The sequence below is a fragment of the Plecotus auritus genome (assembly GCF_963455305.1).
Source record: "Plecotus auritus genome assembly, chromosome: 1".
Lineage (NCBI taxonomy): Eukaryota > Metazoa > Chordata > Mammalia > Chiroptera > Vespertilionidae > Plecotus > Plecotus auritus.
Window position 1 is genome coordinate 29,610,978 of NC_137770.1, and position 18,821 is coordinate 29,629,798.

General features: G+C 41.7%; 1 protein-coding gene across 5 annotated transcripts in view; it reads left to right on the forward strand.

Annotated features, from left to right (window-relative positions):
* The first annotated feature begins 9,557 nt into the window (after nucleotides 1–9,557).
* LOC308250810 (cytochrome c oxidase assembly protein COX16 homolog, mitochondrial) overlaps nucleotides 9,558–18,821 on the forward strand; it is an 84,698-nt gene continuing 75,434 nt past the window's right edge. For 3 of the 5 annotated variants that reach the window (XR_013960871.1, XM_080673545.1, XM_080673544.1), the window contains exons 1-2: nucleotides 9,558–9,786; nucleotides 15,661–15,732. Coding sequence is in view for 3 of the 5 variants with exons in the window: in XM_080673545.1 (XP_080529671.1) it covers nucleotides 9,718–9,786; nucleotides 15,661–15,732 (141 nt within the window). In the remaining 2 variants the exon portion in view is untranslated. The remainder of the gene's footprint in view (nucleotides 9,787–15,660; nucleotides 15,733–18,821) is intronic. The other 2 variants (XR_013960872.1, XM_080673546.1) reach the window with 1 other exon arrangement.

Sequence of the window (18,821 nt, forward strand, 5' to 3'; positions counted from 1 at the left end):
GAGTGAAAAGGGAGAGGACTGGGTAATGTTTTCAGATGCAAATCGATCATTAACAGAGTCATGTACAAAAGAACTTTGTAGTTACTGTAATTATTAAATGTATTGACCAATCAGGAAAGTTGAATAATCCTTCATTTGCAGATTGGCAAATGGAATCACACAATTCCATTTTAATTCTGTATCTGCAATGCTGATTTGAATATGAAATTATTATTGCTGGATATTTGTGCATGTTATCCCTGGGCCATATTAGTTCTTATAAGATTATTTTCCTTATGAACCTTATTTTATTTTGCTTCCTTTCTACTTTGATCCTAGTGTCACATTGCTTCCTGGACCTAAATAGCAAGTAGATGCCCTATAGCATCTTGGAAGATACATGGGCATAAAACTATCTTCTAGGAAATATAACTACAGATTAAATATGTTAGTGATGCCGTCAAATAAATGATAATTTCCTAAGCTTTGCTATTTGATACCAGATAGAGCAAATGAGATTCAACCGTGCCTCGCTCAATATTGGCATTTAATAAAAAATTGCTGCATTTGTCAGTGATCTTTATAATTTTTCCACCTTATTTTGGAGATTACTGAATTTTTTTTTTCTTTTTGCCAACTTCTTAAGAGTAGTGCCTCTGACAAAACAATGGAAAGAGGAAAGAAACATCTAAATGATCAATTTGAGGCTTAGCTTTGACTAAGGAGATAAGGAAGGGCACTATAATGTACTACTATTAACTGGCTAACGATTATTGAGCTCTTTTCAGCATTTCAGCTACTGTCCTAAGCATGTGTTCATTTAAGCCTCACAACAACTGTTGTCATTATTCCCATTTTACAGTGAGATGAGCGAGGCATTGAGGGGTTAAACCCCCCCCCCCGCCCCCAGTTATACAGCTAGAACCTGCAAACATAACCATGGCACTGTACTGTCCCTAGTCTCCATGGTGTCAGGCACTATCCTGGGGTGCTCTTTTGCATAACTAAGATAAAAAAAATCTCCCAATTATGCAACATAATGTCAGTAATCCCATTTTACAGGTAAGGTAACTCATGGTTTAAAGAGGTTAACTTGCTCATGATACATAGCTAGTTAGTTCCAGATCTGGGAATTTACTTAAAGCCAATGAGGAGTTCACTTCTCAGCAATCCAGAAAATGCAAGTTTAGTTTACTGAATTTGGTTCAACCATGCTAGCTCAGCCTTCCATTGTGGATAATAGGGAATTGGCTACACCAGGTACAAAATAGCAGTAGCTGTACCCTTCTGCATTTACATACAACGTTTGAAGGCAATTGCCAACCTTTAGTATCTTACTTCTGGTCCCTTCAACCCCCAAACCCATAAAAGGTACATAGAGGCAGAAATGGGTTTGTGCCATAGGATGAAAAAGGATTTATCAGAACTGAATATTGACTCTGCTTATAACTGACTTTGTTGTGAACAGGAAAGGCAGTTTACACTGGTCATTATGGCTCTGTCACAGAGCTTAAGCAAAGTGCAGGCCTGGAATCCAAGTGCGAATCTGTATCTGCTGTGTGTACAGAATGGCCACCTTCTCCCCGATGGGCGAAGAACAGATGTCAGTTATCAACTATATAACAAGCCACTGCAAAATTAAGTGACTTAAATCAATATTTTAATAAACTTTTAAAAGATTCTATGGGCTGCCTGAGTGTTTCTCCTCCTGATATCACCTGGGGTCACAAGCAGCTGCATTTATCTGATGGCAGAGCAGAGCATAGGTAGTCCTGGACATTAGTGCTGGCTACTAGCTAGGTGCCTTGGATCTTCTCCACATTGCCTTTCATCTTACAAACGACTAGATTGGGCTCACAGACTGGGGCGGAGAGGGGGGTCTTAGGGAAGTGTTTCCAGAAGGCCAGCCCCAATGTGGAAAGCACTAATCAAGCTTTGTATCCTTCACATTGCTGATGTCCTATTCGCCAGGCCAAGCCCTGGCCAAGCCCAGAGTCACCATGAAAGGGGCCCTAAACTCCACCCCTTGATGGGAGGTAGTGCAAAGAATTGGTGAACCTTTTTAATCCGTCACAGAAAGAAACTAGAATTTGAACAGCAAAATCCAGGGCTCAGCAAACTTTTTCATGAAGGACCAGATAGTAAATATGTAAGGCTTATGGGCCTTGGTTCTTTGCAGTTTTAGTGTGATAGCAACCATAGACTGTATCTAAGCAAAAGTGTGGCTGTGTTCCAGGAAAACTTTACTTACAAAACCAGCAGGCCCTGCCAGACTAGAGTTTGAGGACCGCTAACAAAGACTATTGCAGGTTGTGATGGACTTTCAGGAGTAAATTTGAGAGGAGAAAGCGCCCAAATGTTGGTCTCTTTCGAGTTCCAGACTGAAGAACATTGACACATTTCCTAGGTGTGTGTGTGTGTGTGTGTGTGTGTTTTAAAATCTTTTATCCGCCAAGAAAGCCAGAGAAAGTCCAACAAAAATTTCCCTTCATGTCATTCTGGAAATGAGTTGAATGACCATTGTCAGACCTGACTGAGCCCCCAGCATGGCCAGGACACAACTCAAAATTCAAGGACTCACATAAAAATACTAGTGATATTATATACTCACCAGGCACTTTGTAGTGGAAATCACTTAGCGTTTTAAAAAACCTTATTAGAGCCGAAACCAGTTTGGCTCAGTGGATAGAGCGTCGGCCTGCGGACTGAGGGATCCCAGGTTCGATTCAGGTCAAGGGCACGTACCTTGGTTGCGGGCACATCCCCAGTAGGAGGTGTGCAGGAGGCAGCTGATCGATGTTTCTAACTCTCTATCCCTCTCCCTTCCTCTCTGTAAAATATCAATAAAATATATTTAAAAAAACAAACCTTATTAGATTGAAATCATTCCCCTATTTTAAAGATGGAAAAAGAGAAAGTTACAGATGTGAAGTTCCTGTCCCTTGTTAGTGTCATTGGGTTTTAACACCCAAGATTTGAAGTCAAAAGCAGAACTTTTTCTGTGTTCCTTATACTCTACCATATTGCCCTTGTCTCTTGAATTTAAGAAGAAAGTAATGTATGTAGAAAACTTACTCATGGAACAATTACGTACTATTAGTAACATAAAATAGTGTCTCTGGGTGCAGATAGAAGAAGGAATAAGAAAGGATTAGTAGCTTTCTCCTTTTGTTTAAGAAAATATTTTTTCATTGATTTCAGAGAGGGAGAGAGAGAGAGAAAGAGAGGGAGAGAGAGAGAAACAACAATGATGAGAGAGAATCATTGATCGCTGCCTCACTGGGGACTGAGTCTGAAATCAGGCATGTGCCCTGACGGAGAATCAAACCATGACCTCCTGGTTTATAGGTTGACAATCAGCCACTGAGCCACGCTGACTGGGCCCTCCTACCTCTTTTAAATAGTGTGTATTAGTAGAATACTTAAGGCCAAAGATCAGGAGACAACCAACTTGGAAAAGACCATTTGTTACAGTTCCCAAGGGGACACACCATGCTGTGGGGCCACTCAGGGAAGCACTGGCATTGGTCACAAGGCAGAGGGAGAGGGAGGACCTGCGGACAAGAGCCTTCATTGTGGTTTTCATGGGAAGGAACAGGCCAGGCCAAGTGAGCAGACTTCGGATTGGCTAATTTGAGTGATGTCAATGGTCTCTGTGGCAAAGGAGCTGTCCCCAGTTGTCTGGTACCTGGCCTTGGGGTGATTGGAGCCTGTGAATAATGACCCTGAGTGTGAGAGCTCAATACAGAAGGTGGTTGGAATGTGGGCTCTGGATTAGTCGGTTTGTATTTGAAAAGGGCACGCATGTTTGATCCCCCGTCAGGGCACTTATCTAGCTTGTGGGTTCAATCCTCAGTCAGGGCGAGTAAGGAAGGCAACCGATCGATGTTTCTTTCTCACATCCATGTTTCTCTCTCCCTTCCTTTCTCAAATCAATTTTAAAACCAAATATCCTCAGATGAGGGTTAAAAGAAGAAGAAAAAAAGTGCACTCATGATAGAATTGTTTACTATCTCTAAAAATTAGCTGACCCCAAGAGGGTCATGTGTCAGAACATCAAAATACAGACAATACAAGACATAGTGAATGCACTACCATGACTACTATAGTGGGTTCTCTGTCTCTCCAATTTCTGCCTTTACTCCCAAACCTAAGATGGGCTTTAGTTGCCAGGGCAATTGAAGGTTAGAGTTTTCCTGATGTGCTCTCCCTGATGAAATGTGTCACAATCTAGGTAATAGAGCACTTCGAAACAATACAATTAACTGCGATTTTTTTTGTTTTGTTTCATTAATCTGTACAGAAGAGACCTCTAACACTTTTGTACAGAAGAGTTAGCTTTGATTTTTTCCAAAGTGTTACACAGCAGTTTTTTCTTTGACATAGCATTGTCACCTTTCCCGTTGCCACTTTATTTATTGGTTTTTCCAGAATTTATGAATTGTGGTTTAGGACTACAAAGGAAATTACGGAGGACAGAAATGTATCAGACATAACCCCATTCATGCCATAGCTTATATTCCATAAAAAAGTAATAAGACAATACATGAATAATTCTGAAACTAGAATGTTAATGATCACTATCACAAGAGAAATGTGTGCATTAAAAAAGAAACAGTTGATCCCCTAGCAGTCAGTGGTCGGCAAACCGGGGCTTGCGAGCCACATGCGGCTCTTTGGCCCCTTGAGTGTGGCTCTTCCACAGAATACCACGGCCTGGGCGAGTCTATTTTGAAGAAGTGGCGTTAGAAGAAGTTTAAGTTTAAAAAATTTGGCTCTCAAAAGAAATTTTAATCGTTGTACTGTTGATATTTGGCTCTGTTGACTAATGAGTTTGCCGACCACTGCCCTAGCTAAATAATGTCAAGGACTTAATTTTAACTTGTTTCAAATTGGACTGAACTTGCAACTGAGTAGCCAATGCTTAACTAATCTCGTTCTAGCCATAGGAATTAGGACAGCCCCGCTGGCACAGCTCAGTGGTTGAGCATCGACCTATGAACCAGGAGGTCACGGTTCGATTCCTGGTGAGGGCATATGCCCAGGTTGCGGGCTCAGTCCCCAGTGTGGGGCATGCAAGAGGCAGCTGATCAATAATTCTCTCTCATCATTAATGTTTCTAACTCTCTTTCCCTTCCTCTTCGAATTTATGTAATTAAAAAGAAGAATGGGAGGCAGAGAGTGAGGGAGAAAGAAAAGAAGGAATACATCTTCATGGCACGCTGACTTTGAGTTGTACGAAAACCATTGAGGCTACTGGATATGTACCAGAAATCATCCATGCTGTGATAACATTTGAAGCCAAGATAAGAGTTGAGTTTACCTAGGGAAAGAAAATAGAGCAGTGGTTCTCACACTGTAATCTTCAGACCACCAGGAGCAAAGTCTGTTAGAAAAGTCAATTTTCAGGTGTACTGAATTAGAAACTTTGAGGATGGGGCTGAGAAATCCGTGTTTTAATAAACTCTCCAGGGGATTCTGTGCACACTACAGTTTGAGAGTCACTGGGGCAGAACAAAAAGGGGAAAAGGATAAGACTCCAGTTTTCAGTCTACAAAGCTGAAGAAGAGAAAAGGAGGTCTCCAAGTTAGAGAAGATCCATGAGAGCCAAACATCCATGGAGGAGGGGATTTCAGGAAGGAGACAGTCAACGCTATTGTCAAATGCTACAGGAAGTTTAGTAGCAGTTGGGGTGCCGGGGTTCTTTTCCCAGCCTTACAAAGGGTTCAGCATTCTGGAGAAAGGGGCTGCGCATAGATGATTAAGAAGGAGTCCAAAGATGAAAGATAATTTTGAAAGGCATGGGGGGTCAGAGGAGCTTCAGCTAAAGGGAGCTAAAGACTCTCCCCTGACCAAGGACCTGTGCTTTTATTCAACACGATTTATCCTAAGGCAAGGTGGAAATATACACTTCAAAGGGTATGGTATCAAAGGGTAGAATACAGAAACATTATCAGTTTGGGGAATAGCCTACAGCTTTTCAGGTGTTTGGCCAACAGGAGGCAATAAAATGCCCTGAGCTGTCTGTCAGCTAACAATTATCCTATTCAGGTTTGGGGGAAGTGCCGTCTAGCCGATTCCAACCGGTAAATTACATATGTGGCTCACCCTTGTTGAGCTGCCCAAGCGTCACCAACCTTTTGGTAAAACTCTTGTAATTATTACATGCTGGAATTGGTTCTCGGCATTGGGGCATTTGTACTACTTTACAAAGTGTGACCTTGTGCAAGCCTCTTACTCTTCCTGATCCTCAATTTGCTCACCTGTAAAATGAGTCTGCAATCATGCTCTTTTAAAATTTATAAGGTTTTTCACCCTAGCCAGTTTGGCTCAGTGGATAGAATGTCAGCCCGAGGACTGAAGGGTCCAGGGTTCAATTCTGATCAAGGGCACTGCCAGGGTTGCAGGCTGGATTTCCAGTGTGGGGTATACAGGAGGCAGACAATCAATGATTCTCTCTCATCATTGACGTTTCTATCTCTATTGCCCTCTCCCTTCCTCTCTGAAATCAATAAAAATATATTTTACAAAATTAAGAAAATTATAAGGTTTTTGAGTGAATCAATTTAGATAATATATGTCAATTATGGAGCCATAAAAAACTCATGAAGAAACTAATCTTTCCATACCATAGCCATTACATCTGGCCATAGTTCTAAAACCTGACCTCAGTGCTAAAGCTCTCAAGATTGGTGATTTTGATACCTCTCATATACCTGCATGAGTCAAGTGAAGGTAGAGCAGATACTGGAGGGTAACTTGCCTAGATATCAAGAACATACCAGTGCTGAGGGACTGGCTTGGGTGGTAGAGATACCTTGTTTCCTGCATATAAATTTTATATCCTCCCACTTGGAAGTGTGACCGTTATAATGGATTTGGATTGTTTGTTAATACTGGAAACACACAGATGAGATTTGAGTCGTATTTCTGAAAAGGCAATAGAGCCCATACTGATGAGCTATTTTGTGCATTTTTAAAGTGAGAATTGTAAAAGTGATGACAAATGTCATTTGATTTAACAGATAAAGAAACTGAGATACACCACAGTAATGCTTAAGGTGAGTACTAAGCATAGACAATAGAATTTCTATGTAATAATATCCAATATGTGCTTAAATTCCTCTCTGCCCCAAAATTTGTCCCCTGACAATCTTCCAGCATACTTGTAATTCTTACAATTTAATTGCATCTTCAGGACCATCTCAAAGTTCTCAATAAATGCTTATTTGAATGATTGAACAAATGAGAGGCTGAAGACTTGTATTCACTTAAATAGAATATATGCTTCATCTGAAAAGGGTAACAGATTATTAGCTATAACATTACCTAGAGTATATGTATATTATTTAATCCATTATTAGCTACTAGTTGAGTATAGGGCTTTATTGGAGTTGGATCCAGTATGGTGATGTTTTTATATAGTTAAAAGGTAGAAAAAGGTCTAGACTTTTATTTTTTGTTAATCCTCACCTGAGGATATTTTTTTACATTGATTTTCAGAGAGAGTGGAAAGGAGAGGAAGAGACAAAGAGAAACATTGATGTGAGAGAGACACATTGATGGGTTGCCTCCCACATGTACCCAGATCAGGGCTGGGGATCAAGCTGCAACCGGTACATGCCCTTGACCAGAATTGAAATCAGGACCCTTCAGTCCATGGGATGATGTTCTATCCACTGAGCAAAACTGGCTGAGGCAAGGTCTGGGCTTTTAGAATAGCATGCTTGGCATCTAGGATCTGAGGGAAAGGGGACAAATAATGGACTTAACTAACCTGGATGCTTTATGAGTTCTGAAATGTCAAAAGGAAATGAATGAAGAGAGGAGCAATGCCTACTACAAATTTGCATACATCACAATACAACTTCTAATAAATGCTATGGCCCTATGTGTGTTTTTCCTGCACAAAGATTAATTAAACAAACACACAACAAAAGGCATAAGTCAAACAATCCAAAACAAAGTACAAATGAATCACAACATTAAAGGAGACCCTGTTTATAAACCATAGCAATCCTGTTTATAACCCATCCCTTCAATCCGAAATCCCCCTGCATTCTACAAATGCTCCAGACTCTCCTATAAATCTACGTAATTTTCTCTCAGTACTCTCAGACTTCTCAGGTTAAGTCCTCTCACCTTTCTTACTGCTCCAGTCCCCAGGTTTGCAATGTGTCTCTTCCTTGGAGAGACTGGAGTGAAGGAAGATTGGAGAAATAGGGATAAGGAAAGGAATTAACAAGTCTTACTTTTATAAGCCTTGTCCTGATCATTCTAAACCTCCCTTGGCTCAGTGTAGGTGATGCTTTTGAAGTGGGCAGGTTTGACTCATTTCCTTAGCCCAGAACCCAAAAGAAAACGCCAAGTTTCACATTAAAACTGAAGAATTCTTCCCACTGTGTTATTTTCATTTACTTATATGTTATTCAGAGCAACAATGACTTCATACACTAAAACTAAAGAGTGATAGTGCTCTGTGATATATGTTAGTTAAAAGCTACTGGACCTCCTAGCAGGGAATAATTTACATTGCCTGTGGAGTAAGGGAGGATTCAAGAATCTGGTGTTCCTGAAGCTGCATTTTAAAAAATACATTTTATTGATTTTTTACAGAGAGGAAGGGAGAAGGATAGAGAGTTAGAAACATCGATCAGCTGCCTCCTGCACACCCCCTACTGGAGATGTGCTGCAACCAAGGTACATGCCCTTGACCAGAATCAAACTTGGGACCCCTGAGTCCGCAGGCCAAGGCTCTATCCACTGAGCCAAACCTGTTAGGGCTGAATCTGCATTTTGAAGATGTGGAAGTTCATGGAATACTCAGGGAATAATATCTCCTCCAGGCTGGAGTATGGAGTGAAAGAGGAAAAGTGGCAGAAAAGACAGGCCAAAGTTAGTCATATTACAAAGGGCCTTAGATTCCTTGCTAAGAAATTGGAGTGACTATGTAGTACTTGGTAGGTGAGGCTTTCTCTGACTCACCCTGGCAAATGGCACCTGGGTGCGGTTTCCTAAACTATCACAGTAGTTCGACACATGTTCATTTGAGTGCCCATTAGATCGCCAGTTTCTTTAAGGCAGGGATCATATATTTTCATCTTTATGTTCCTGGAGCCTTCTAATGACCTGCAAAAAGGTGTGCTCGTTTGAATGACTGTAGAATTGTCATTCATGAATGAAGATTACAGGCTCTTTCACAGTAAAAGCATTAAAGCTTCAGTGATAGCATGACACTATATTGATTACCATTCAGCCTAACCGTTTGTGGCGATTTATGTATTTCTAAAAATCGATATTAAACTGGTAAACTCCTCATCCCACAAATAGCCACAGAAACGATCTCCAACTTTACTTTTTCCTTAGCTGATTTTATCGAGCGGCTGTGTCCCAGGGAGTGTTCTGAGGAGACGGTGGTCAAGACCCAGAACGTGGGCGGTACCGGTTACCATATCACCTGCCCACGAGTACAAACAACATTTAAATCCTTACCAAGCCAGCGTGCGGAACCAAGCTCTGACACTCCAGTTTCCGGACGGACGCGCGAGTATGTTACGATGAGTCGATTGCTTTTGCCTGGCGGAAGCCCGACGGGGGCGTACCCTGCCCCGGAGGGCGAGGGAAGGTGGCGAGTCTGGGACGTCCTGGTCTGGAAGGGAGGTTGAGCCCCTGGGATTCGCGAGGGCGTGAGGCCGGGCCAGCTTGGCCGGGTGTCCACGCGGGTCGGAGAGTCCCGTCATGTTTACACACGCGGTAACGCGCGCCTTGCGCAAGAACAAGACCCTTCGCTACGGGGTCCCCATGTTGGTGAGTCCAGAAGGAAAGAATGGGGCGGGATTGTGGAAGGGGTGGGACCTCAAGTTTGTCTGGGTGGAGGTAGCGGGAAGTCTGTCAGGGGAGAGCCGGGGCCTGTAACCTGGGCTAGGCAAGGGCTGGCGGTAGGCTGGAGCTTTTAGGCAGTCCTGTTCTCGTCTCTGGCTGGTAATGGCATCTCGAGTCCCCCCTCCTTCCTTCCCTGGTGCTTCAGAGAGCCACGTGAGAACCGGGTTTTTATCCAAATCTGAATGATTGCTGAACCGCCCCCCACCCCACCCCTCGTCTCTACAGCTTGACGTGACACGGGGTCACTGAAACTAGTCGGATTTACTTCATTTAACGGTACGGTTTCGGGCATCTCCATTTTCCAGCGTCCCGGTTTGTGGACTGGCTTCTCCCAGGTTGCTGTTGAGTTGAGGAAAGCCTTGTGACCTGAGTGTTCCGCACGGCGCCTACTCATCGTAGCAGCCCTCACAAGGTCGATGTTTATATTTTTAAAGAACTCAGGAAGTTCCAAGTTACTAGCTCCCTTCCGGGAACCCGGGACAAAGACCAGACTGTAACCCGGGTCCTGTGATTCCAGTGGGCCAGGAGAGCGAGGATCGTGGCCTGGACTACAGTATTAGAGAAGGACAAAGTCAGAAATTGTCAGACTCAGGAAATATTTTGCAAAGTAGAGGTGACAAGTCAGGGATGGATTGATTTGAGAAAGGAATGAGAGGAGCTAAAGATGACTCCAAAGAAGTTGGCTGGAGTATTTGGATGAAAGTAATTGACATTTTCCGGGACATGAAAGATTGGTTACGGGCAGGTTGGGGCAGAAAGAGTGTTGGGGTAAAAATCAAGAGGCTTAAAAAAAAAGTTAATTTGTATATACCTGTTAGACTTTTAAGTGGAGATGTCCAATAGGAAGGCAGGTCTTCAGTTCAGGGGGATATTTCCCATTGAAAGTGTACATTTGGAGGTTGGTAGGTCATAGAGGCTATATTTAAATCCATGGAACTGGAAGACATCACGTAGGGTCTTAGAGTTGGTCGAGAATAGGGAGAAGGTATGAAGATTGTAAAGGTGAATGAATAGAAGGAAACTGAGAAGGAGTTTGGAAAACGAGGGGTGTGTCTTTACATTGAAACAAAGAGATAAAAAGTATTTCGCTTTACAAAAAATTCTTACATATGGACATTGCAAATATTAACTGATTATATGTAACAGGTATACAGCTGATTTGTGGTCTTTTGACTTATGTTGTTTTATTTTTGTTAATCCTCACCCGAGGATATATTTCCATTGATTTTTAGAGTGGGAGGGGGAGAAATAGAGAGAGAGACACATCTACCGTGTTTCCCCGAAAATAAGACAGTGTCTTATATTAATTTTTGCCCCCAAAGACACGCTAGGTCTTATTTTCAGGGGATGTCTTATTTTTCCATGAAGAAGAATACGGTACACATTTATTGTTAAATGAAAATAAAGGAAATTTATTACCTGTATACGGTACGGTAGTACAGTAGTTGTCAACACAAACCAGACAAACTGTGAATCCTACTGTATCAAGAATTTACTCATTTATTCAATGACAATCATGTCATCATCTTCTGGAACATCATCATAACAATCCAATTCCTGAATTTCCTGGTGAATTTCTTGTGACTCCATTTCTTTCAGAATCAGTGGACCAAATCTCTCATGTTTAGCAATAGCACTGTCTTTAAATGAGTACTTCTTGTCAAGGTAGCCTGCTCGCAGTGTATTTGCAATGCAACTGTCAGTGATTTTCTCCCATGAATTCTTCACCCAAGTCACAACTTCTTGCAGTTTAGGTTTCACAAAGTTTCCACGCTGATTTCTCTCCATTCTATTTTCAATGTAGTCATTAATTTCCATGCACAAATTGTCTTTGAATGGCTTGTTTATTGCAATATCAAGAGTCTGGAGATAGGCCGTCATTCCTGCGGGAATCATTATCTGATCTATTTTTCTTTTGTGAAGAAATGTCTTCATGTCTTTAGCGCGGTGAGTGCTGGCTGCATCCCAGACTAGCAGACCTCTTTGGCTCCCTCGCATAACAAGCGGCAGCATTAAATCGACCCACTTCCTTATAACTGCTTGTGTGGCCCAGGCTTTTTCAGTTTCAGGAATAAAAGCGCCCAAAACACGTTCAATCTTTTCCTTCTTGCCCTTAGAAATGATTAAAGGTGGGATTTTAGTGCCATCCAGACGAATTGCCAAAATACAGGAAACATGTGCACTTCCGTAAGCAGTGGAGGGAATGTTCAATTGTTTGAGATGATTGGCCCATAAACACTGCAGTTTCATCCATAGCAATCATGTTGGAAAGATTGTATTTAGAGAAGTCAGCATCATCAATAAAGGACTTGAATGCAAGTGCTCGCTTAATAACTTGAGTATCTTCCAACCTAAACAATGTTGTAGATCTTCTTAAAGACAGTTCACTTCGCTGAAGGAAATTATCCAGCCAGTGTTGTGATGCTTTGAAGTCTTCAGGGGCTATGTCAAACTGTGGTGCCATTGCAAGGGCAAATTCTTGAATCTGAGCCCTATTCACAACCAAAGCCTTTGCTCTCCTGTCAACAACCCATTCACAGATCAGGTCTTCCAGCTCGGAAAATAATGGTTGCCGACCTGATCCACACTTGCGCTTTTTAGCATTTCCCTTATCCACTTGTTCAATGAGGTTACCATACTCTGCTCGCCATTTTTTGGACCAATCGGATACTCAACATCTTCTCTTTGCAGAAAGCAGTAAGATTTTGGCCCCAAGAGTCTTCCACGATTCCTTTCTTGTACTCCACGGAGTAGCTTTTTCTTTTTGCGCTCATTTCTAGGGGTAAAAAAAAAAAGGAATTGGGGTATCAAGGTGGGGGGAGGGGGATCACTCAAAATGACACAGGGGGGATCAGAGGGGGGAATCAAAATGGCACAGGAGAATCAGAGGGGGATTACCATTTTAGTAACCCCTTTTGATCCTCCTGTGTCCTTTTGATTGTCCCCTCTGATCCTCCTGTGTCATTTTGATCGTTCCCTCTGATCCTCCTGTGTCATTTTGATTGCCCCCTCTGAACCTCCTGTGTCATTTTAAGTGATCCCCCTCCCCCCACCCCTGTGCCACTGAACACCTTCACCAGACATCCCCCCTACCCCTTTATCAGACATTTACCCCCTGGGGCCTGCCTGGGGACTGTCACTGGGCTTGCTGGGGCCTGGATCTGGGCTGGAGCAGGGTCTGCCACTGACTGAGAACCTTCAGTCATCATGAAGGCAGCCGCGAGCATCAGGTAGTGTCACCAGAGACAGACCAGCACTCACCACCTTCGCCGCGTCCCGTCCACTCTAATCCTCCTGTTCTTCTACACGCATTTGCGAAAGTCTCCTCCTCTCTCCCGCCCCGCGCTCACCGCTCACTCCGACCTCCGCTCCGCCTCCACACAGCAGTGACGTCAGGACTCTGCGTAATGTCACTGGTTGCTAGATGCTAGTCGGGGCGGCCCTAGCGACCAGTTTACGGTAAATTAATTTTCATTCTGAGACAGAGCCTGGGGGCCTTATTTTCGGGGGGGTGCCTTATATTTCACTCAGAAGGAAACCTGTAAGTAGGTCTTATTTTCGGAGGATGTTTTATTTTCGGGGAAACATGGTATTGGTTGCCTCCCGCATGTGCCCTGACCAGGGCTGGGGATTGAGCCTGCAACCGAGGTATGTGCCCTTGACCAGAACTGAACCCAAACCAAACCTGGGACCCTTCAGTCCTCAGGACCCTTCAGTCCTCGGGCTGATGCTCTATCCACTGAGCCAAACTGGCTGGGGCTGTGTTGTTTTAATTTCATGTATTTGTTGGGATAGATGTTTTAAGTTTTTATGTGATCAGATTTATTGGGTTTTGAAATTCATGGTCTGAAGGTTTTGTTGGTATTCCAGTTTCAAAATTATAACTTTTTATGTCATGATGTTTCATATCTTTTTGTATTTCCTTTTTTTAAAATATATTTTTATTGATTTCAGAGAGGAAGGAAGAGGGAGAGAGAGATAGAAACATCCATGATGAGAGAGAATCATGGATTGGCTGCCTCCTGCAAGTCCCCCACTGGGGAACGAGCCCACAACCCAGGCATGTGCCCTTGACCGAAATCAGACCTGGGACCTTTCAGTTCGCAGGCCGACGCTCTGTCCATTGAGCTAAACCAGCTAGGGCTGTATTTCTTTAGTTGGTAATATTATCTGTATACAAAAGGCTAAATATCCATCCTTCCCTCTGACCAGTAGCTGTGATGCTCACTGACCACCAGGGGGCAGACGCTCAACACAGGAGCTACCATGATGCGCACTGGCCATTTAAAAATAAATGGCAACCCAGACCTGGCTCCGACAAATCAACACTCAGCTTCCCCCAAGTGGGGCACAGGCCCTGCCACCACCACAGAGCAACACCCCACCAAATTGCAGCCAATGCTGCCAAGACCCTATGGCACAAAATACAGCCCACAACCCAGTCCAGTCCAGAAAGGGTCACTGTGGGTGCCGGGTAATGACGTCACATAGCAACGCCCAGCTTCCTCTCTATAGCGACTAGCCTCAGAGTTTCTTCAGCCCAGGAACATGACTTGCTTTATAGCCAGGTGCAAACATTTTACACTTTAACCAAATGTTTGTGAAGGTTTTTCACGTGCCTCATCTTATTTGATCCTCACAGAAGTCCTGGAGTAGGTGGATAGGAGACTTGGTAGAATCCTATTTTCTTTTCATTAGCTGGAAAACGGAGATTTAGAAAGCTTAGGAATTTGACCCGACTGAAAAGAAGTAAGAAATGGTGGACCTTGAAAATGACTTCAGGTTTTCTCACTGCCCAGAATATAGTCAAACATTGCTACAGTTAAATATTTTACCCGTTGTTCTCCCTGCATGATCTACAATAATAATGTGCTTCATGTTGATATTTACTGCTGTGTTGCTGACAATTACCTGAAAGAGAAGCTGGGGTGCTTCACTGGGCTGGAAAAAGTTTAGCTAAACCAGAAAGCAGTTCTAATTAAGTTTATTCTATATATATATAAAAGGCTAAGTTGACTCGGGCCTGCGAAATACATATAAAGCTCTCACTGACGCCGATTGTGTGTGTTTCTATCTGTCATTGTTGATCGTGAATTTGGTTGACACTTCTATTATAGAGAAAGGGCGAATAGTGATATTAAAATATTTCTTTTAATTAATCTCCTTTCAGTGTGCACGAATCTGTGTACCGGGACACTGGTGTTGATATAAAAAGAAAGGTAGAGATTAAACTTAATGTTTTCCAAATTGTTATACTTTTGCAGCTTTAGGATGAGGAATTGAAGCTCATTAGGTTATTGGAGGAGATGATAAAGCAGCAAGGACAATTTGAGGGCTCTTTTGAGATTGAAAATATACTGAGAAGTATGGCATATTTCATGAGACTCTTATCACTTGGTAGGGTAATGGAGAAAAAATGCTCTCCCACTGGTCCTGAAGAAACAAGGCCAGAATTTTATTCCTGGCGTTATCCATTATGATAATGAACAAGTCATTTATTAAATGGATTTTTTTCTTTATTTCATGGGTCTTTTGTAAGGATCAACTAATATAATGCTTGTGATGATATTATTTAAACCGTAAGGTTAAGTACAGGTATGGGGTACTGGTTTTGGTATTTGGTAATGTGCTAAAATGTTTCCCAGTACAGTACATAAAGCATCTACTCTGAAAGATGAATGGAAAAATAATCTATAGGATTTGTATAATCTGTCACTATTGGCATTTAGATAAGTGATCTACAGGTAGACTGAATTCTGTCCTTCTGTTTTGTTTAATTGTTTCCTTTCTTTGTTTCAGTTGTTGGTTGTTGGAGGTTCTTTTGGTCTTCGTGAGTTTTCGCAAATCCGTTATGATGCTGTGAAGATTAAAGTAAGAACTGTATTTGGGATTGACATGTGTCTGTGTATATGTATGTATTGGTTTAGGAGATGTGTATACTCAGTATATTAAGCAGTCTTGAGTTTTATCTAGCTTTTCAAGACTGATATAATGATTGGGCTCTTGCTTATTCTTTAAAATAATATTAATGATCACTTGGAAATGAATCATGAAATGTGAAGAATTTACTAATCTTTCTCCTCATTCACTAGAAAATTTGCAATGTTAGTTTTCTGCCACACTTGCTCTGATATAGTTGTTTTGGGGATTTAGAAGGGACTAAAGTACATGGGACAACAATTCACTCCATTTTATTACTTTAGTTATAAATTAGCTATTTCATATTAATACCAGTAATTTTATACATTATATTGCTATGCATTATTAATAACTAATACTAAAAAAATTATTTTTCATAATAAAGAGTTATAGCTATCTTTATAGGTATGCCTTTGTGGAAGGACTGTACTGGTTCATATGTATATGGTTGTTTTTATTTTACAGGTGAGGACACTGAAGCTCAGAGAGGTTAAGTAACTTGTCTACTAAGGTCACGTGGCTTTTGAGGGGTAGAGCTAGTATTCTCACGCTCTGTGATTACACAATTACTGTCAAATTTAAGCCAAGTGTTACATAAGAACTCTGGTTGATTGATAAGTAGGTAGTTTTTGTTTGTGACTCACATTTGATATTGGAGGTTTTTTTCCAAGTAATATATATATTTCATTAGCAGACCTCAGTAATATGGGTGCAAAAATAAAGAGTATTCAATGTTCTCAGTTAATTTTATGGTTTAAGAGAAACACCAACTCTAGCTAATCTTAAAGACAATAGATTTTGAATAAATATTACATTCATTTTAAAAGAATGTACAATGGTTTCTGTAAGGGAATAGAGTGATTATCATCAACTAAATTAAAAAGTTTCTATTAGCATTCCCCATTATTTTATTGAGGAATTTTTCCCCTTTTGCTTTAAGATGAAAGTCATAATAATCTGACTTTTGGAAGTAGAATGACATGTACATTTTTTCTTATTGTTGTTAATCCTCACCCGAGGATATTTTTTTTCCCCATTGATTTTTTAGAGAGAGAGGGAGGGAGGGAGAGGGGGTTAGAGAGAGAGAGAAAGAGAGAGAGAGAGAGAGAGAGAGAGAGAGAGAAATATCAATATGAGAGAGACATATTCAGTGGTTGCCTCCTGAATGCTCCCTGACCAGGGCTGGGGATTGAATTCACAACCCTTCAGTGCTTGGGCTGATGCTATAAACACTGAGCAACATTGGCCAGGGCAGACATGTACATATTTGAAAAATAATTGAATATTTGTCATATTTATTATGTGTTAGGTCCAATAGATAAAGATTTAATAAATTGGTTCTTACAAAGCTTATAGCATAATCAAGATTGGAAGACATCTAAATATAAATATGTACCCAAACATATAATAACTAGAGGCCCGGTGCGCGGATTTGTGCACCAGTGGGGTCCCTCTGCCTGGCCTGTGAGGATCAGGCTGAAACCAGCTCTCTGACATCCCCTGAGGGGTCCTGGATTGCGAGAGGGCGTGGGCCAGGCTGAGGGACCCCACTGGTGCATGATTGGGGCTGGAGAAGAACCATGTGAGGGCTCCAGGGTGTGTCCAGCCCATCTCGCCTAGTCTCGATTGCCAGACCCCAGCAGCAAGCTAACCTACTTGTTAGAGCATCTGCCCCCTGGTGGTCAGTGCACGTCATAGCAACTGGTCGAATGGTTGGAGGGACAATTAGCATATTAGGCTTTTATATATATAGATGCTCAGAAAAAATGCTACATTAGAATTTTGCATCAAACATTACTAGAACTTCAGTTTAGACTTGGGAAGGATATTCAAGAAGGTTTCCTAGAAGTATCAACCTTTGAATTCAAGTTTTAAGAATGAGTAAGAGCTAACTGGTAGAAATGATTATTATTCTATAACACTGAGGGGAGTATTAGGCTTATGGTCAGATTTTCATCTTAGAAATATCTCTCCTGTAACAAGAGGACAGGATGGATAATGGTGTTTGGGGGATGAAGATGGAGGGAAGAGATTATTTCAGCTGGAGGTGAAGAGACCTGTTATGTTGTTTTGGCAGTATTATAGATGAACAATAATGGAACCTGAAATAAAACATGTACAATGAAGATAGAGAGAAATAATCGGGTTCCAGAAGAAAGTTTAGCAGCAAATTGATAGTATTTGGTGACTGATGTGATTGATGTACGTAATATAAAAATATGAATAAATCTCAGATGACTTGAGGTTTTGGTTATGAGGATTGGATAAATGGTGATGGTAATCACTCAGTTAAGGAAAGACAATGAGAGAGATTGGGATAATGGGGTCTAGAAGATAGGGTTAAAGTAAAGAGAACAAAGTTAGGTACAGTTGAGAGAAAAGGGTTGATTGAAGTGAGAGACAAGGTTGGTTGAAGTTAAGAGAACAACGAGAGTACAGGATGGGAGGTATGGTTGGTCGCGGTCTATGGAAGGAGGGGGAGAGGACAGAGTTCAGGTGATAAGGATCAGAGGGCAAGACCTACTGAGATTGAGAGGTTGATGTTGAGAAGTCAAACTGAGGTGAAGTCAAGAGTCATTGTTTGGGTGAGGTTGTTTTCAAATAGGGTAGAGAGGATGAGGTGGACTCAATTTGAGAGGATAAGATTGGTTGAGATTTACAGGTGCTACACAGGTTGAGATTAAGGGGGAGTCAAGAGGGCGAGTTTGCTGAGGTTAAAGTCAAGGCAGGTAAAAAGGGGTTGAGAGGACATATTTGGTTGAGATGAAGCAAGAAAGGATAAGTTCAGTAGAGAAGTTTTGGGATGGATAGATAAAGATGGTATTGATTCAGGGTAATCAGCCATGTTAGTTTGCCTGGAACTGTCCTGATTTTAGGACTGAAAGTTTAGCATCCCAGGACATAAAAGTTCCTGCTTTTCAGTCATGTGTATAGAAGGTTGAAAGGAAAGAAAAGAAGCAATGAGAGGACACAGGGATGTGATGTACAGCATAGGGAACAGAGTTTTCTAGAACTTTAGAATGTCTTGGCCCATCTAGCCA